The sequence below is a fragment of the Trichosurus vulpecula genome, chromosome 2 (genome assembly GCF_011100635.1).
Source record: "Trichosurus vulpecula isolate mTriVul1 chromosome 2, mTriVul1.pri, whole genome shotgun sequence".
NCBI lineage: Eukaryota > Metazoa > Chordata > Mammalia > Diprotodontia > Phalangeridae > Trichosurus > Trichosurus vulpecula.
Window position 1 is genome coordinate 201,975,809 of NC_050574.1, and position 19,882 is coordinate 201,995,690.

Here is a 19,882-nt window from a genome sequence, read left to right on the forward strand (position 1 = left end):
TGTATAAATTAATGAAACTGATTTGTCTGAGTAGATAGCAAAATCAACTTTTATCACTTCGTAGTTACATTTTGTACATATAGAATGTATTGACCTCTTAAATATTTGCTTTGATAATAATTCATATGGGTTTTAATGTATAGTATATATTTTAAATAATCGGATAAGACTAGACCTATAATTTCATTGATATAGGAAATCCCTAAATAAGGAAATTCCTTCTGCCATTTCAGATTTCCAACTTTTCTGCAACTTAGAGTCTTTTTATTTTTTGGCAGTGCAGTTTTTTTTAGAAATTTTTATTTTTCAGTCCTAAATTCTCTCCTTCCTTCCAGCCCTCTCCTATCCATCGAGAAAGCAAGCAGTATGATACCTAATGTACATGTGAAATAATTCAAGATAAATTTCGTATTAGTCATGTTGCTAAAAAAAAAAAGCAAGAAAATGAAAGAAAGTAGAAAAAATATGCTCCAGTCTGCACTCAGAGTTCACTGATTCTCTATCTGGAGATGGATAGCATTTTTTATCACAAGTCCTTTGAAATTATCTCAGATCATTGTATTGATAAGAGTAGCCATGTCTTTCACAGTTGATTATTGTTACAATGTTGCTATTACTATGTACAGTGTTCTTCTAATTGTCCTTACTTCACTTTGCATCAACTCATGTAAATCTTCCTAGGTTTTTCTGAAACCATCCCCTTCATCATATAACAGCACAATAGTATTTCATCACAATCATAAGCCACAGCTCGTTCAGCCATTCCTCACTTCATGGGCATCTCCTCAATTTCCAACTCTTTCCCACCACAAAAAGGGCTGCTATAAATATTTTTGTTACATGTGGCTCCTTTTCCTTTTCTTTTGATCTGTTTGGGATACAGACCTAGTGTCATTATTAATGGGTCAAAGGGTATGGGTAGTGTTGTAGCCTTTTGGGAATAGTTCCAAATTGTTCTCCAGAATGGTTGAACCATTGCAACTTAGAATCCTAAAGATTTGCATGGGGGTTGGGTAGTTTGTCCCAGGTCACATAGCTAGTATGTGTCAGAATTGGAACATGAACCCAAGGTCAACTTGGATTCAGGGCCAATTTTCTATCAGCATGAGCCTGCCCTTCTGTTTTAAATGATATATAAAATAAAGTTGGGGATAACTTACTACTGGTATGAATGGAGATATTTTATTTAAACATGTAGTTTTATGAGATTATACTGGTCAAATAGTTTTGCAAGAATCTTCATTGTAGCATAAATTATGGAGGTTGTAATTTAAACCATGTAAGTTATAATATAAGCCACACAAGTATGACTTGTAAATCCTTTTGAATCATTACAAACACATCTTGGCTTTATAAAAAGGTACTTATTGCATACATCCCTAGTATTGGATTGATAGAACTGCAATAAAGGAAAAAATTAATTAATAAATAAAGTTAATAATAATTAATAAATAAAAATTAATATAGCATCCATAGTTATTAAGTGAATTGCTTAATTGCTGGGAAAGACCATGAAATATATTAGCTTGTTCCACTTGCTAAAATAATTAACATTTATTTGGAAGGACTAGAGGTAAATGAAGCTCTCTAGTATGACATATCTTGGATCCACAGATGAGTTTTTGTACATTGTTGAATACGTTTTCAGCTTTTATGGCTAAAAATAAGAGAGTTTCACAACTGGAAGTGGCTTTTATCAAAAATGCACTTTCCTTTCTTGGTGGTTTTGGAGGCCTTTTGTTCAAGTAGCAGGAAGTGCTTTCAATCAGAGAGATGAGTACTATCTCACTAGTTCATTGCTTACTATGTACTTAAAGGACTGAGTTCAACTAGAAAATAAATACTTAGGGGAAAAACAACAGAAGGAAAGTAGGAGAAAAGGAGAAACTTGTAGATTATGCAGATTAAACATGGTTGGGTCAGACTGGCAGCATGGTAATTGTTTAAAGAAGTACCAGTTTCTGTGAGACTTCCAAGAAATGTGTTAGCAATCGTGCTCTTGTTGTGGTTACAGTGAAGTGATATAGTCATTTTTCAGGCACGTCCGACTCTCCATGACCCCATTTGGGATTTTCTTGGCAAAGATACTGGAGTGGTTTGCCATTTTCCTCTCCAGCTCATTTTACAGATGAAGAAACTGAGGCAGACAGGGTGACGGGCTTTACCCAGGGACACACAGCTATGAAGTGTCTACGGCCAGATTTGAGCACTGGAAGATGAGGCTTCCTGCCTTCAGGCCCAGCGCACTAGCCACTGTGCCACCTAGCTGCTCTTTGTGAATGATGTGTCCTAGTGAGATGATAATTGAATTTAAAAGTTAGGTAGTGATATTGAGTTGTGTATGTATATATATATATATATACACATATATATATATATATATACACATATATATATATTGAACCTGTTTCTTTTTTTAGTTTATTTTTTATTTTTAGTTTACAGCACTCAGTTCCACAAGTTTTTGAGTTCCAAATTTTCTCTGCCTCCTACTCCTCCTCCCCCCTCCCACCCCAATATAGTGAACCTGGTTCTTTAACCTCAGCTTCTTTTATTTTCATATAAACAATTGAAATAAGATATGGCATAATTGGTGAAATTTGGAGGTTTTATTTCCAATTGCAAACAAACAAACCAAGAAATTTTGAAATACAGTCACTAGCAGAATCAAGACAGTCTGATAGCTGAGAATTTTACTATCTGGAAAAAGGTGTTTTGTGGCAATTCTTTCCTGAAATTAATTTGGCCAAATAGTAGGCTTGTTTATAAGACTAAGGCTCTCTCCTCTACTCCCTTCAATAGCTTTTGAACATTAATTGAAATCAATTGGCATGCTCAGTAAGAGAATTTTAGATAATCATCTACCTGTCAAAATACCCATGGACATTTTAAATCGTTAACCATCTGTTAGGTTTTTTTTGAGAAATATGTTAATGTTAATCACAAAATATTCATCTACAGTTCTAATTTAGTATGGTAGTGGGGCAGGGGAGGGGATATAGCTTGTTTTGGGAGGGCATTTCTGCCATCGACTTCTTTCTCAGGAAATAATTTTTCCATTTTTGATATTTGTTTTTGTCTTGGTCTTGGAAAGAAAACTAGAATTCTATGCTTCTATCCTGAGAACCTATGTGCACACCCAGCATTTAAATCATAGAATTGTGATGTGTGGTTCCTGCAGAGTTGTTTTTGTGTCCCTGATATAAGGTCATTGTCTAGGCTATTTTTCTTCAACATCTCCTAATAATGAAAAGTTTCTCATTTTAAGTGATAAAGAGGGAAGTCCAATATTAAAAACATGGGCAAATCTCTCTGTCTCTGTCTCTCTCTCTCTCTCTCTCTCTCTTCCTTGCCCCCACATTCCATATTTTCATCCAAGATTCTGCTACTGTACCTGCCTTTAGGTGAGTGACTGCCCCCAGAATCATTTGCACAGTGTTAAGAGTTCAAGGGCCTGGCACCATTAAGTCTTTGGTCCTGCCTGAATGTGCTGCTTTGCTTAGGTCTGCAGTAGCACAACAGGAGCTTCTAGATGGCACAGATGGCAAGTTTAAGATGTGCCACATGTTCAAAGAGTGATGGAGTCACGAAGCTAAGGCTTTTCTTGCCTCTCACCTCTTTGCTGCATTTAGGATGGCATGCATCCTGCCTCAGGTCACCTCTGCAAAGCTAACATAGCTTATTCATTAGGAACCAGTAGCTGTCCAACATTGCTCATGTGGGTCTTAAGGCTTCTTGCATCCATTGAATGTGTACCATCAATGTAGGATGCATTTTAGTGTCTTGTGCATAACCAACTGAGCATGTCAAGGTGTTAAGCCATTATGTCAAACAATGCAGTTGTTAGAAGGAAGGCTTTGTGATGGCCATTCTCGCATTGGTTTTTTGCACTTCGTACTTGTTTTGCACTGGGCACTGGGATAATCATGTTATGTACATTATGAAAACCAGTCATTAGCTGGTAAAAGGTAGGGAAAATCCATTTCTGTAGTTACATATTCCCCAACTAATGGAAGTAGTCTGTTGTTTTATAAAAGTTGCCCTTTTCAATTGCAGCTATAATACTTTGCCAAGCAGAAGAACGCTGAAAAATTCAAGATTAGTGAGTAAAAAAGATGATGTTCACGTCTGTATCATGTGTTTACGTGCCATCATGAATTACCAGGTATGTATTCTTATTTTAGGAACTGTTGCTAGATTTGTTCTGCCTTCTTCACTCCCCCCCCAAAGGTCCTCTTGACCATCTAGACAAATTGAACTTAGATCATATTTTAATTTTCTTCTTTATGTTGTTTCCATTTTAAATGTCCTCAAATTTCTAATATGATATTATGGTCAGAAAGAAAATTCCAATGACTTAGAAGCTTAAAATTTGGTCTTCTCCTCTCATTCTGATGTTATGTACTAATCTGGAGGGAAATAAGTAATGGGGAACATTTTTTTTCCTCTATTAAAAAAAACTGATTTTTTTTTTTTGTCTCTGAAATTAGCAGTGTCATTGTCAGGACATGAGTAGCAGTGGGAAAGGTCAGGCCAGATGTCAGGTGAATAAGAATTTATTAAGTATCTTTGCTGTGCCTGGCACTGAGCTAAGCATCTGGGGACACATAGAAAGTCAAAGTGTTCCAGCACTCAAGTAGCTCATAGTCCGATAATGGTGGAGACAATACACAAACAACTATGTACAAATAAGATAAAGACCAGATGAATTCGATATTTTCGACAAAGAGCAGGCAGTAGCATTCAGGGAATTGGGAAAGACTTCATAGAAGAAGGGATTTTAGCCAGGACTTGAAGGAAGCCAGGGAAGCTGGGAGATGGAGATGAGGAGGAAGAGAATTTAAGGATTGGGGGACAGCCAGGGAAAATGCCCAGAGTTCGGAGATGAAATGTCTTGTGCAAGAAACGTTAAGGAGGCCAGTGTTACTGGATCACAGAGTACTTGGAGGGAGGAGGATTAACGTGTAATAAAACTGAAAAGGGAGGAAGGGATCAGGTTATAAAAAGGCTTTGGATGCTAAACAGAGTAGTAAGCACTGAGACCTTGGTCTTGTTTGTGGGACTTAGTAGAAAGTGTGATGTATAGCCAAGAACTCCTATCCCGCAGATCAGCTAGCATAAACGCAAGTATGATGAATGGGCATGCAAGCCCCATTAATGTAGGCAAAGCGGAAGTCACAGTCTAGGGGGGTTAAGTCATACTAGAGGGAATAGGCAAGCTTCAGGGTCTCAGTAGGTGACTCTGGCTAAGTTTCCAAAGACATGAACTAGGCAAGAGAATCTAACTGGGCTACATAGACAAGGTTCAGTTTCTATAGATACAAAATGAGCAACAGAGCACTAGCAGAAATAGAGTCCAAGTCTAAGAACAGAGGTTTGGGTTATAGGGTTTAAATCAGGCAGAAGAAACTAGACAGAGAAATGTGTTGGGATAGAGACGTTGTGAATATCATTTAAGTCCAGAAGCAATGTATTCTCCTTCATGCCTGTGGTAAAGGGCAGTGCTGCTCCCCAGTCAAGGCAGGATTTTCCATGGGTGGTTGTGGCTGTGATTATAGTTAGATACCCAGCTAGAGTCTTTGGCAAATATCCATAGTTGTGACAGGCAGGAGCAAAATGCCATGCAGTCATAAAAGGGATGAGCAAGATCTTTTGGTAATAGAGAGCTAGGTTTATAGAGCTTTTATTTTTTCCTGGATTAAACAGTGATATGGTATAGCCAACTAAGAGTTCTTTAGAAATATGTAATTGTTTTTTATGGCAAACTGATGACATCAAATTGAAACCCTACCAAAAGGTAAACATAAAAGATTTGTAGAGAAACAAATTTAGAAGTCCAATAAGAAGAATTGTGCAAAAGTAAAAATAAAGGGGAAAAAAGGAAGGCATCCTGAGAAAATTAAAGGAGATAAAAAACTGTGACTAAAAATTAGCACTAATGTCGTTAGCTGCTTATGGGACCTTTAGTTATAACCCTTAACATCCTTTTATCTTCATTTACCCTTGTATACAATAAAAATGATAATCAAAGCCACTTTATTATAATTACTATAAGGATGGCTAAATGAAGAAATGGCGACATGATGACAAAAGGGGTCAAAATTTGAAAACTTATGACTGTGACTTAGCTAGTGGTGACTTCCCAGTCCTCTGGCTAATTCTGTGATTTGGCCAGAATGTTCTTAATCATTCAGATTTTACAGAAGTTACAAAAAGTTTACAGAAATTACAAAAATTGCCAGATCTAGTGTTTAGATATTCTGGTCATGGTTTCCATGGAAACAGGATAGGCTTTAAATTTTTTAATTTCTCTTTTGAAAAAATAAACATTTGGCAGCCCTCAAACTGAACCGCAGATGTTCTGTTTTTCTGTTGATTTCAGTATGGCTTCAATATGGTCATGTCACATCCACATGCTGTTAATGAAATTGCACTAAGTTTGAACAACAAAAACCCCAGGTAAGTTTATTATGTGATATATAAGACTAATGCAAACTAAGTCATAGACTTAAACTCTATTTGGTCTAGTTAAATTGTGGAACCTACCTATATTTCTCTCTAGAATGAAACACGATACTGTAAGTTTAAAAATTTTTATTGTAGCAATTGCATATAGCACAGTTAAATGGTGACACTTTTAGATCTCGTTAGTTTTTATCACTCATGAGGCCTCACCCCCCAGTATCTTCATCTTCAAGTCTATTGGATGTAGTGGGGAGATCCAAGAACATGATGTGGGTAGAATCTTGGGAATCTCTACTTCTGCCTTTGGTATATGTCATCACTTAATAGTGTCATCCCTCAAATGGGAATGCTTTTACAGAAAGAGCACTCCCTTCCTCCTATTATATCACCTTGAGACCTGTGGACTTTGATATTAGGGTTATTCAAGAAAGTCTACATGGAATAATTTTTATTAGGGCTGGAAACTAGGGCTATGTGTCTAAAGTCTTGAACCTTGGAAAATAAAAGGAAGGTATGTTCTTTTAGTTTGTTTTCAGAGCACATGTGTGTATATTTGTATCAATGTAAATAACTTTGTACATAGGTATATGTCTATATATGTGTATATATGCATATGTATGCTTAAATGGATCTGTGATCTCATTGCTATGAGTATTCTTTCCACCGGTGCATGCATGTGGGCATGTGTGTCTCTTATTATGAGAGGCACCATAACATACTGGCCTAACATAACATAAAAGCAAAGAAAACCTGAGTTCAAGTTCCTCCTTTGACATATACTGGCTACATACCCTGGAGAAATCATTCAACCTGGTAGTGCATTTGGCAGTTCTTGAAAACAGTAAATAGTAGAGAAGATGCTGATGTGATGCATCAGTAGAGAGGACACCTTAGCATTCTCTATAGAAATGAAATCCCAGTTCCAATCCCCATCCTTATCCCTGTTATATGCAATGCATGTATGTGCATATGTCTGAATGCATGTCTTGGACACGTGTGTGTATAATTCATGTGAATGTGTTCTTAAATCACAGATTATTTCCAGAAGGATCTCTTAATTATCTACTTCCAAATTCCCCCCTGATAATTAATATTCCAGTAGAATATTTTATATCTCCTAGTTACATTCTATTTTGTCAGTTTTCTAAGGATAGATATAAATAGATCATATACCTAAGAACTATTTGCCCCCTGAAGAATCTAATTTGAAATGAGATCCTCTCCAGTTGGATCACCATTTTTTATTTCAAGTGAGGGGTGCTTTGGGAGTTGGCAGATTCACTTCCTCCATTTGCATTAAAATTGAGTATGATCCTACTGGTACATTCTTAGCCTCTATGCCCCAAAATCCCATTTGTTTTTGTTTAAGATTTTTTTATATCATTGGCTGTCACAAGAACCTTTGTCTAAAGTGCTGTGAGGGAGCATTTCTCTAAGGGATGCTATGCCAGATTATACATTGGCACCAGTAGCTGGCATATGATACGCCCTTGTTGTATTTTACTTTGAAAGTTTAGAATTTTTTTTCTCCAAGTTTTCCTTCCAATAATATTTTCAGATGTAGTTTTATTTTTGTTTCTGGGGACAGAGAAAATATCTGTATATTAGCACAGCTGTTATTTGCTAGTTCCAAGTCACCTACATAGGGAGGAAAAGTAAGCTTGTTACAAGCTCACATTGTCACAGAGGATTTATTCAGAGCCATCTGCAAATGAGCACGTTTGAAGCATGAGAATATTTATTTAATTTGATTTTGAACTTTTTAGACAAATGAAATAGTTTTGTTTCCAGACCATGGAGAAAATATTTAACCAATGATTTCTTTTCCTAATGTTTCCAAATTTCCTATTGCTGTTCAGCTCATAAATCTGTTTACTTTAAAGCCAAGCAGAACTGTTATCACTCAACATTAAAAGTGGGGGACAATGTCCTTAACCAGAGTTTAATAACGAGTGTAACTCTTTTCTCGATTTTTCATTAATATCTAATTTCTATGTTAGTGAAAATGGGGCAGGTCTGTCAAATGGGTCATAAATTTACTATCTTAGACAAATCATAGAGAGAATTGTAAGCTAGTAAAAATTAAAAACATGCTCAGAACACAGACATGTATTTCACATCACTGCGTCCATTTTTCCTAGGAGGATTTAATTAATCATGTTCTCATTGATTTGGGTTTTTTTTCTTTCTTGTTGTTTTGACAGAACGAAAGCCCTTGTGTTAGAACTGTTGGCAGCTGTTTGTCTTGTAAGAGGAGGGCATGAAATCATTTTATCAGCATTTGATAACTTTAAAGAGGTAGGAGACTCCAAATTTGTGGTGTGGAATGTGCATGCAATGGTCTCTTTTAAGTATGAACAATGCTAAACAATTTATCTTTTCCCTTGCTTTGGAGCCTAAAGATAATTAATTTATATAAATAATTAAATTTTACAATATTCTTCAGGATGTGTTCGACAGAACAATGATTCCTAGTCTTCCTTTACACTTCAGACCGTGATTCAGAATACTTATATTATTAACTTACCTTCAGGTGGCATGAGAATGGGATAGCCAGTTTGATATATGTGGCTTTCATTAGGACCCATATTTGATGGCTTGCTCTATAAAATTTTATAAGCCCTTTTCATCATTGCTGTCATTATCAGGTAGTATTTATTACATGGTCTTGCTGGGTATTGGACAAAATGAATAAAATAAACACAATCCCTGATTTTAGGAGCTTGTAATTTAAAACAGGTGATCTTGTCATAGGCAAACTGTAAGAAAGCGCGCAAGTATGAGCAAGAATGGAGATTAGAGAAATAGTTCAGTGCCAAAAACTTCATGCCATAAATGACCTTAGGACATACTGTGCCTTATATTCCTCGTAGGTAACTGCAGACAAAAGCAGCCTTCAATAATCATAGCACATTCCCTGTCCCTAAGGAGCTTACATTTCCCTTCAGTACTGAGATGTTGAGCTGTAGAGCCTTGTGGCCTGATGATTGATATTAAGGCTCCACAGTGGAAGAAGGGTAGGAGTACAGAGGGGGCCAAATGACACAGTGCTGCTCGCGGTGGTAAAATGTGGCAGGCCATTCTGCTTTTTAAATGTTCAGTTTGGCATATTGCCTTTTTTGGTAGACATGTAGAAGCAGAAGGTGTTTTTTCTATGCCCTTCACGTGTAATTTCTACTGTTTCAAGAGCCCAAATGATGTCCAAATGGCAAGCCATAGCTATGGAAGTAACCATTGAATTGATCTCAGCTCTAGTTTAAGCTTAGGAAGCATGAAGAGAACTCCCATTTTCCAATACGGAATCACAGAAAGTCCTTAAATCCATACTGTGTCTTCTAAACAGAACTTTTAGAGCCAAGAATATCGATGTGGAGAAATAAAGTGCAGCATGTGTGCCTAACATAACTCCTAATCTTGAAACACTTGATAAAATGAGACTTTAAAATGTCAGAAACCAGGTACTGTCCACTCTGGAAGCACTTGCAGCATCACTCCATTAATTCCTTTTCATGATTCTCTGTTTCCCTGAGTTTGGACATACTACAGGACAAATTATGGTCTGCAGAAGTATTAACAACATAGAGGAAATATTGTTCATATGACATTGCTAACTTAGAAAACAGGCATTAATCCTATCTCTCAACATGAGTATTATAAAGGATTTCCATTGTGTATTACCTAACTTCAGAGTCTAACCCTATGGAACAGATTATAGTCTTAGATTTAAAAATACTCCTAAAAACTCATGTGGGTTTTAAGATGCTGAATTAAATCCACATCATCTCTTGAACAGTCTAAGTGTTCATTTTTTTTTAATCATACACATGTAAGTAAAATATGACTCATTTAAAATAATTGAATGTGAATGAAGATTGTTTAGATGCTGATCCTCCTTGAAACTAAGTATTGCTTCTAAAAGAAGCCATCTATCCATGAGAAGAGGCCTGGACAGAACTTGTTTCTGTAGGGGTTCTTAGCTTCCATTAGTTCTGAACTTTTGTACAAGTGTGCCAAAGAAAGAGAAAAATAATTAGTTTTCAGAATGAGGGCAGAAAATATTTCATTTCTCTAAGAAACTCTGCATATGGATATAAGTAAGATGTTCATTTCATTTCACCCCACTTTTCTTTACTTTGTTATATTTGAAATTATGTCTTACTGTCATTTATAATATTCATTTACAAAGAACTTTTACATTATCTTTCTTTAGATTTTGTTTCATGAAGGGAATGAAGTGTTCATTAGCCCTTTTATGAAAGGCATGACATATATCTGGCTTTGATGGCCTTGAGGTGCTAGACCGTAGAGTCTTATGTAACAGTCTTTCCCAGCCCAGGCCAGCATTTAAATAAATTGAAATTCTGGGCAGGGGTCTAGAACTTAGGAGACAGAGGAGGTTGTATCTGAGAGAAGCAGTTTACAGAGAGAAGGAATACTCAGAATTTTTTTTAGTTTATTATTATTAAAAACTTGGAAGGTTTGTAAAAAATATTTCTTAGGAGTTGGTTACCCAGTGGTTGGGAAACCCTTCTCTACCAGGCCTGCTGTATCTCTGCACATTGGAGCTCATTAACATTTCTTTTTGGCTGTCATCTTGTGTAGAGTACTGTACTATGGAGATGTCAAAAGAACAAACACTATTCTTGAGAAGCTTAGTTTTTAAAGTCTTCAGTTCCTCAATTTTTTTTTTACCTCTTCCATTACGATGAAACTCTGTCTCAGAGGGATAAAGACTTAATTATCCATGCTCAGATTTGAACCTGGAGTTCAACAGAGATGGCTGCCCATTTTCCCCAGTAAGGCAACTTTTTTCAAGGGACTGAAACCTTTAGTTCCCAAGTCAGTGTAATAATACAGAGGAACATACTGCTGACATTTGGTACCAGATGCTCAAAGGAAATTAGAGACTCTGGATCTTAAATAAGCATCTAGCAATTATTTCAGCATTTCTTTCAGTAGAGCCAACAAACTAATCATTCATGTCTAATTTGACCCACCACTAATTGTTTCAAAATGGAATACTAAGGGAGGCATCTTCCAGTCCTTGCTGAGATTGTCCTCTCTACCAGACTCCATCATTCTCTTATAGGTATTTAATATTCCAAGGCAAAATGGGCAGAATCTTCTATTGTTTTAAGAGAGTCTTACTAAAACCAGAGGTGTTTTTTTTTGTTTTTTTTTTACTATATCTGTAGCAATCCTCTTTTTAATAATAGAGAGTGCTTTCAGAACAGTGTCTATTGACATTTTAAAGAGTGCTAAACCTAGATGTCACTTAGGGGCACAATATTCCTTGCTGAGCCTTAGCGTTCCCTGGTTTGCATTTATGAAACATTATGCATTATGGTAAATGAAATTTAATTACGTGGATTTAGATGGAAAAAATTGCAATAAACATCACATGTCACAGAGGCATCTCTCAAGACTTAGGGATCACCTGACCTGGCCAGGCATATGCAGATTGTCCCAGAAGTCTTAGTGTAGTTTTAAACTTTATTAATTTCAGAAGTATAAATGCTACAAACTTCAAAAAAAAACAGCATTTGAAAAGTTATATAAAATTTTAAAATATTGATATGATTTTTACAGTTCAACATAATGACTGTCTTGCACTATACATTGCTCTTGTCAGTTTTCAAACTTTGTAAAAACTTTCACCAGTGGCTGCTCAGGGACTGAAAGGATTTGCATTTGTAGTCCCAGGCTTAAAGATCATTCAAAGAAGAGGTTTAGATGAATATGTGACAGTTTTGATGTTACCCCACAAAAAAAAGTCTAATGGGACACATCAAGAGTACAGTGGCCAAGCAAGAGGCCTTCTTCTACTGATCCATTGGTCTGAGAAAGAGTCGTTCGGAAACTGTCACACCCAAACAATGCATAGTGATAGGGTGTCCCATCTTATTAAAACTAAAAATTTATTCTTCAAAATTCAGAAAACTTAATAAGTATAAAATAAATTTAAATAATTAAACTTTCAAAAAGGTTGTAAGCTCATAGCCATTATTTATTAATGCAGAAAACTGCATGAAGATTTTTGGGACACCCGGTATTTATACAAGACAATTTATTTGTCAAGTGAGCTCATAATGCTCTGTAATGCCCACTCTAATGACTGTTTATTGTTGAAAAGATGAGACCAAGGCTAATTTTTTTTTTACTGGATCTTGTCATTATCTCTGATTTGTTGCACATTGTTATGTGGTTGGGTTTGTTTTTTTTTTTTTTTGGTTTGTTTGTTTTTTACAGATCATCAGAGTCTTTTAGTTCCTGCAGTCAGATTAGAGAGGCCTAGTTTCCCTCCTTATCCCTCCCCCATCACCACCACTACCTCCCCTTCATTCCTTTCTAACTACTTATTTGTGTAACTTCTTCTCTCCTATTTGATGAAGCTGTTCTCAGTATTAGGATAAGGTTAGTGTTGTTCATTGGGATTCTCTGGGAAATTCCTACGTGAATTGGCTCCTGGGCATCAGAAAGCTTTTAGAAACTTTTAAAACTCAAAAAAAAACTTTTTAGAAGTTCTCTCTTCCTTTCTTCATTCCATATATTTTTTTTTGTATTGCTGAAACCAAGTCTTTTCTTTTCCATTTTTTCTTCTAGTTTTCCTTCTGTCTTGAGTTAGTTTTCAGTGCTGAAGTTTTAGGGCATTTGGCTCTAAATATGTGGAGTTGATCTTATGGAGAGTTTCAAAGTCACTGACATAGAAAGAGTTTAGGGATGGATTTCCAGCAGGATGGCCCCTTATTCATAATCCCATCTATGTGGCAGTCTTCTCTCTTGGTGTTAGTTCCTCTGTGTGACTAGGGTGCCTCCAGTCATCACAGCACTTAAAAAAACAAACACACATATACTTCCCACCAGGGAACACGTCAGCCTTGCCCCACTATCTTATCTTTTCCCTTTCAATCAGTTATTTTTGTAGAAGAAAAAAAAAAGCAACGTTCATCTCACGCCATGTAAGAAAGTGTCATCATTTAAGTTCCACTGTCAAGATATATCTTAGATAGTCTCAGAAAGAGCAAAAGGGCATGTTAACTTGTAAAGATAAACAGTGCCTCTTAGTGAGGAAAGATGTTTTACAAAATGAATAAATCGTGCATAAAATTTTAGACTTTAAGCTATCAGAACCATTCTTTCTCCTAAATAGATCTTACTGAAAGTTCATAGGTTTGTGCAAACCCCAAACCTTCTTCTCCTCATATCTTTGGTTTAGCTCTTAGATTATTGCCTGTCTCAATTTTGCCCAATTATCATAGCATCTCTCAAACCTAGAAAATGTCTCCCTTGTCCTGGAAGACATGATGTTGTTTCCCAGCAATCATCATGGTGGCTGTCTAGGACAGGGGTGGGGAACTTGCAGCCTCTAGGCCTCATGTGGCCCTCTAGGTGCTTGGGTATGGCCTTTTGACTGAGTCCAAGTTTCACAGAACGAATCCTTTTATTAAGGGAATTTGTTCTGTGAATTTTGAATTCAGTCAGAGGGCCATACTTGAGGACCTAGAGGGCCACATGTGGCCCCAAGGCCGCAAGTTCCCCACCCCTGGTATAGGATCATAGTTATGATAACCCCTGCTTCTTTGTAAAACAACCTTAGCCTGAAGTAGTCACATCACTTAGTCCAGGGGTGGGGAATCTTCAACCTTAAGGCCACATGTGGCCTTCTAGGTCCTTAAGTGCAGTCTTTTGACTGAATCCAAATTTTACAGAAATTAAATAAAATTAATTTTAAGTAAATTAAATTAAATTTGATAAATTAAAATTTGGATTCAGTCAAAAGGCCACACCTAAAGACCTAGAGGGCCACATGTGTGCCTAAAGGCCACAGGTTCCCCAGTCCTGTCTCAGTGCTTCTCAGTTCCCTTAGGTGCCTAAAAACCCCAAACTCTGGGCTTCTTTCTGCCCATTCCTCATTTAGCCTGTCCTAGTCTCTTCTCCTTGTGTGTGGAAAAACCTCACATCTTGTCTTTTCCTATATCTGGGTGGGGGGTGGGGGTAGGGAGAATGAAAATGAGGAAAAATCATTTGCAGCTTGATGGCCTTGACACCAAATTGCCTCCTGTGACACCAGTAATATCTTCAGGAAGCTCCAAGTCTACCAGATTGTCCAGATTTATTGAGGAAGCACCTGGAATTGATCAGGATGTAGTACAATTCACTGTACTCCTTTGCTTCCAGAATGCTAACATCTGGCCTTAAAGTAAAATGACCAGGTTTGGTTTTTAAAGGCTGACCTCCCTCCTCCTTTTCTTCTGTCAATATAAATAGTGAAAAACTTGTGAAATGTCTCCCAAGGTCACAGTTTTCCTTGCCAGCTATAGTACCTCTCACAAGGGGCCAGTGCTTCTTCCTTCCGTGGACAGAAGATTTCTTTGGGAATTCCTACATGGTTTGCCAGTTGGGCATCAGAAGCCACTTGTGCTACACTTTCCTAACTGGATTTCAGAAGCCTGTAAGGCTTAATTTACAATAGGCCAAATTGGGCAGGAGAGGGAGCAGACATTGTGGTTTGGTTCCAGCATCCCTTGGAGTGTAATACCACCTAATCCAGCTTCTCTAATGTTTCAGGATAGAAGGATTACATCTGGCACAGGATGGCCCTGCCAGCTGCTTCAGTGTCACGCATGACTTTGAATATGAAGAGCATGAAGAATGATTTTCACATGCTTTTATAGAACTTCTTTAATTTAGGGACTCATTCTCAAAACCACACCATGTACCTGTTTAGAGGTACATTTCTCTTATTAAGAGAAAAATGCACATCCTTATGACTGCCCAATTTGGATCTGATTAGCCTGGTTTACTGTTGGCTCATTAAACACCAGCCCTACCACTTGGGTGGTGTTAAGATAGCTCCTAAGGAAGTTTGTATTGATTCCCATCTCATTTCTCCCTTGTTGTTTAGATCTGGCCAGAACTCATATAATTTTTCTTTTGATCTCTGTTCTCTCTTCCTTCACCTTTTCCTCAGTCCCCAAACCTTTTATCTAGTTTCTCCTTATCCTTAGAAGCTTTTGAACTTACTGTTGGAATAATTTCCTCACATTTCAAAAAGTAATCACTAAGCAAACGTAGTATTTGATTTTAATTAAGATCTCTGGGAGATTTCTCTTAATATTTCAGTAGTGAGGAAAATTAAAACTTGACCGTTATATGGCACAGGTTTGCACGTTTTTAAATGAATCTATGTCATTAAAAAAAGCAAGACTTCACCTTTTTTAGGTACCATCAAGCAAGACTCATAGATAATGATAAGTGTGCAAGTCCATAGAGGGAATTAGTTGTTATTTATATTAGACAAAACAGAAGATAGGACATTCAACCCTTTACCATTGTAGCTAAGAGCCAGGAAATAGTTTCAGTGATTGAGATGATTAATTCATATTTGCATTGTATAGTAATGTGCTTTATATGATTTAATTACACAGTGTGGAGTCTGAATTAGACTATTCATAGTTTTTTTCTAAACAATAATAGACAACTCCATGGAAGGGAGTGCCAGGGGTAGAGATAAATAGGAATAAAGGGCTTCATTGTGCTTCATCCCTTCAGTTCTAGAGCAAGGCTCCTTGTGACATTTCTCAAAATACACCACTCATAGGCCCCCAAAGGGTGAACCCTTTTTTGCAAACTTAACCGTAGGAAAGCCTGAAGTATATGATAGCTGTTCCGGCAGGCTGTTCCATTGAGGTATTTAGTATACGCATCTGATAGCGTATCTGGCCCTCATACTATTGGATGGGACTGTAACCTCCTAGCAGTAACAAAATAAGCAATGATCCAAAAAAAGGGTGATATGAGGTCATTTATCCAGAGTTTGTAAGTGTCACCTTTTATGACTTTTTGAATGTTTTTGATCAGTGGTTTCATGGGTATAGGGAATGCCTGATGAGGAAAGTCACTGTTAATACAGATCAACAGCTAGTCTTCAACTTTATTTAGAGAGCCAACTAAAGTGGTGAGAAAATAACTGACTTTGCCTAGTCCACAGTGTTTGTTAAATATATCATTTATCAAGCATTTATTAAGTGCCGGCTGTATGCCAAGCACAGTTCTGAGTGCTGTGGATTCAAATGTGAAGAATGAATCCCTCCTTGCTAGGAGCTTACATTCTAATGGAGAAGTCAAGTGTGTACACACACACACACACACACACACACACACACACACACACACACACAGAATAAATAGGAAAAAAGAAAAGAATACATCTAAATAAATACACAGTAGCTGTGGAGGGAGGGTACTAACAGTTGGTGGAACAGAAAAAGCTTCAAGTAGGAAGTGGTATTTGAATTGCATCTTTTTTATATACTTACATATTTATTATACAAATCAAAGTCCACCAATATATACTACTACAGCAATGAGGTGTAGAATCTTTTAAATTTTAGAGCTTCATTTTATCTGTTACTTTCAGTTTCTGGTTGTCTTAGCTGGTTTTTGAATTGTGTCTTGAAGAAAGGGACTCTATGAGGAGGAGAGAGTGCATTCCAGGCTTGGAGTTGGTCAATGAAAAGTGTTAGAGGTTATACTTGAAACTAGCACTTCTTGATTTCTAGGTCAGTTCTCTATGTATTACATCACAGCTGCTTCACTCATTTGTGATAATCTAGCCTCTTTCATCATCATCAAAAAATCATTTATGTGCTTGGGTACAGGTGACATTAAGTAGAAAAATTGAGATGAATAGCTGATGCATATACTTAAGGCATAGAGAAAAATGTTGTGCTCCTTTTGGTAAATGATCTGCCTGGGAACCCTATGTGTGCCACCATTACGGGGAGAGAGCCTTGAGTTGGGAAGAGAAAGAGCACGATGGGCATCTACTTAATCACATGACCTGCAGGATTCCCAACTTTACCTAGGAGTGTTGTAACTTTGCTTTTTAAAAAGCTAGAAAAACAGGCCACCTTTATGGCTACTGTGTAATCAGTAATATGTCCAAAAGCCCAAGGAAGGAGAACTGCCCCAGGATAGCCAGGCACAGGTTAAGAAAAGAAAAAGGTTCCTTCACTTCTTGCACAACTTGGATTTTCCCACCCTTCTGATTAGTAAGGAGAAAGTCAGTTTGGTACAGTTGCAGGCAGCCCTAATGCTGTGACTCTGTGGCATCAAGGCCATGAGGAAAGCTGATAGGAAGGACACCCTCCAAACTTCTTATAGCATTGGTCATTTGAAGTTGATTGTTTCTGCCAGCCATGAACTGGAGTAAATTTTGTTGCAGCCATTAGTTGTCAAATGGGCATAAAGTGAGGTTACTTTGACAGATGAGGGCATAGATGCAATGTTTTATATTTATAATAGTAATTTTTCCCTAAGTATGCAAAATGCCATTGGTTCCCCTTCCTCTACTGATCGTATTCTGCTCCATCAGCTGCTATATTCATTCACTTCTAATAATCTTCAGAGCCCTCTTTGATGTGGAAAAAAATAGATATGTTCAAGGCACAAAGGGATAATGGTGCCTTGCAAAAATATTACTTAGGAATAGATTAAATGATCATGTTATCATGATTCGCATCTGTGGGGTTGCTTTGCTTCGCAACTCCACTTTAATTATATCCCTCCCTCTGCCCTCAAGCCTCTGTGAAATTTTATATTACAAACAAAGAGGTCCATTCTCTGTCTATTTCACAGCAGCCACTGTTTTTCTAGGAGAAGGTGCTTCCTTTGTCATCCTGTTTTATTTCTGTATGTATGAAAAGGATCTCTTTAAAACCCTAGCTTTTTGCCAACTGCAAAATAAGGGACCAAAAGAATGTTCCTTTTATCTGGTGTCTGCTGTTCCCTTTCATATCCTTAAGAGATGACAAAGGAAAAGTAAAAATACTGAAGAGAATGAAAAGAAAAATCAGAATGTTTTTTATGTAAGCCCCAGAGAATCTGAAACAGAGAAGCGTGGCATTGGGCCTCAGATTAGAAGTGGTCTTTCCAGAAGCTGTTGTCTTTGACATTTAGATGTATTTTAAAGATTACAAGGCACATGAGGATGGAGCTGAGAAGAAAAAAAAAGCAGTAATAACCATGGCAATGCCATTATCAAGATTAAAAAGTAAACCCATATAGGGGGACATTTTAATTCTCTGGCTGGCTTTCTCAGATTCTAAGACCTTTTCATATTTTCAGCAGTTAAATGTTGAAGACCTGTGTTGACATCCCCTTGGTTTTCTTCTTCTTTTTGAAGAACCCACTTTCTACTCTTCTTCACCTGATTCCAGCTGACCCCATCAAAGGATGCTGTGTAAAATCGGAGATGTGCTTTGGGAGACAGGGACTGATTTGCCTTGTGTAGTATGCTTAATCTGCTTTATCAGCCTTGTTAAGTAGTTTTATATAGGGTGAAAATGGAGACTATTGACAGCCAAAGAATAAGTCGAGGAAGAAGAGATTCACAAAATCAGAAGATCTAGTTAGAAGTCAACTAATTTAATCTCTTGACCCCAGGTTTGAAGTTAACTGTTCCAGAAAGATATTTATTCCACTAAATAAGTTTATTGGGGGAGAGAGGGGCTCCTAGCTTCAAACAGCAGTGCATTACAGTGGATTCCCGGTTCAGATGGTTAGGTTTTCCTTTCAGGGTACAGGGGAGACATTTCCTCTTATTCTTTCAGTATGTATTCAGGTTCTTTTGTACAATATCCCTTCACTGGTGAAGATACTTAGTCATTGAACCCTTCCTTTTCCAGATTAAAAAAAATTTTTTTTTAACTTCTCAGTCTTATGGGGGCCCATAAGAAGATCACTGTAACATATACTGAGAGTTTGAAAAAAAGAACAATATATGCTGTCTTTGCCTTTGGCAAGTTTATTGTTGAATGTGGAAATACAATACAGCACCCATTCTATAACTTGCTAGAAATTTGGGTCCCCAGAGGGATAATTATTGCTCTCAGAGAAACTTCAGGGACTGAGCCTCAACTACTGTAGTACATAAGCCCCTGCATTGGTGTGTTCTCCGTTAATAATCAGCCAGCTAGACTGAAGAAAGCATTGACTCAGAGGACCTAGGTTCCAATCCTAGGTTCAAATTACCTTTGTGACCTTAAGCAAGTCACTTAACCTCCCTGGGTCTCAGTTTCTTCTGCTGTAAAATGACAAATTTGGAATAAATGGCCTCTGAGATCCCTTCCATTTCAAAATTTATGATCCTAAACCATAGGAAAGCAAATCTTGGCTCTTTACACACCCAAGACTATACATATAGATGTGTATTTTTGTATAAATAGTTAACTTTAAGAAAGGCAGTCATCATTTTATCCGTTTGCAGATCAACTGCCTGAAGGATATAGAAAGGAAATATCTCAGATCTAAGGCTATAGGTGCCTTATGGTCACCAGAGTATTATTGCCAAAGCTCATTTCATCAAACGGTAGTGATTGTTTTGGTGCCTAGTTCAAAGTTGTTCACTTCAAAT

General features: G+C 37.2%; 1 protein-coding gene across 3 annotated transcripts in view; it reads left to right on the top strand.

Moving 5' to 3' along the window:
• FMNL2 (formin like 2) overlaps positions 1-19,882 on the top strand; it is a 366,341-nt gene that overhangs the window by 289,530 nt on the left and 56,929 nt on the right. For all 3 annotated transcript variants that reach the window (XM_036743438.1, XM_036743440.1, XM_036743439.1), the window contains exons 7-9: positions 4,057-4,165; positions 6,383-6,459; positions 8,670-8,763. In XM_036743438.1, the coding sequence (XP_036599333.1) occupies positions 4,057-4,165; positions 6,383-6,459; positions 8,670-8,763 (280 nt within the window). The remainder of the gene's footprint in view (positions 1-4,056; positions 4,166-6,382; positions 6,460-8,669; positions 8,764-19,882) is intronic.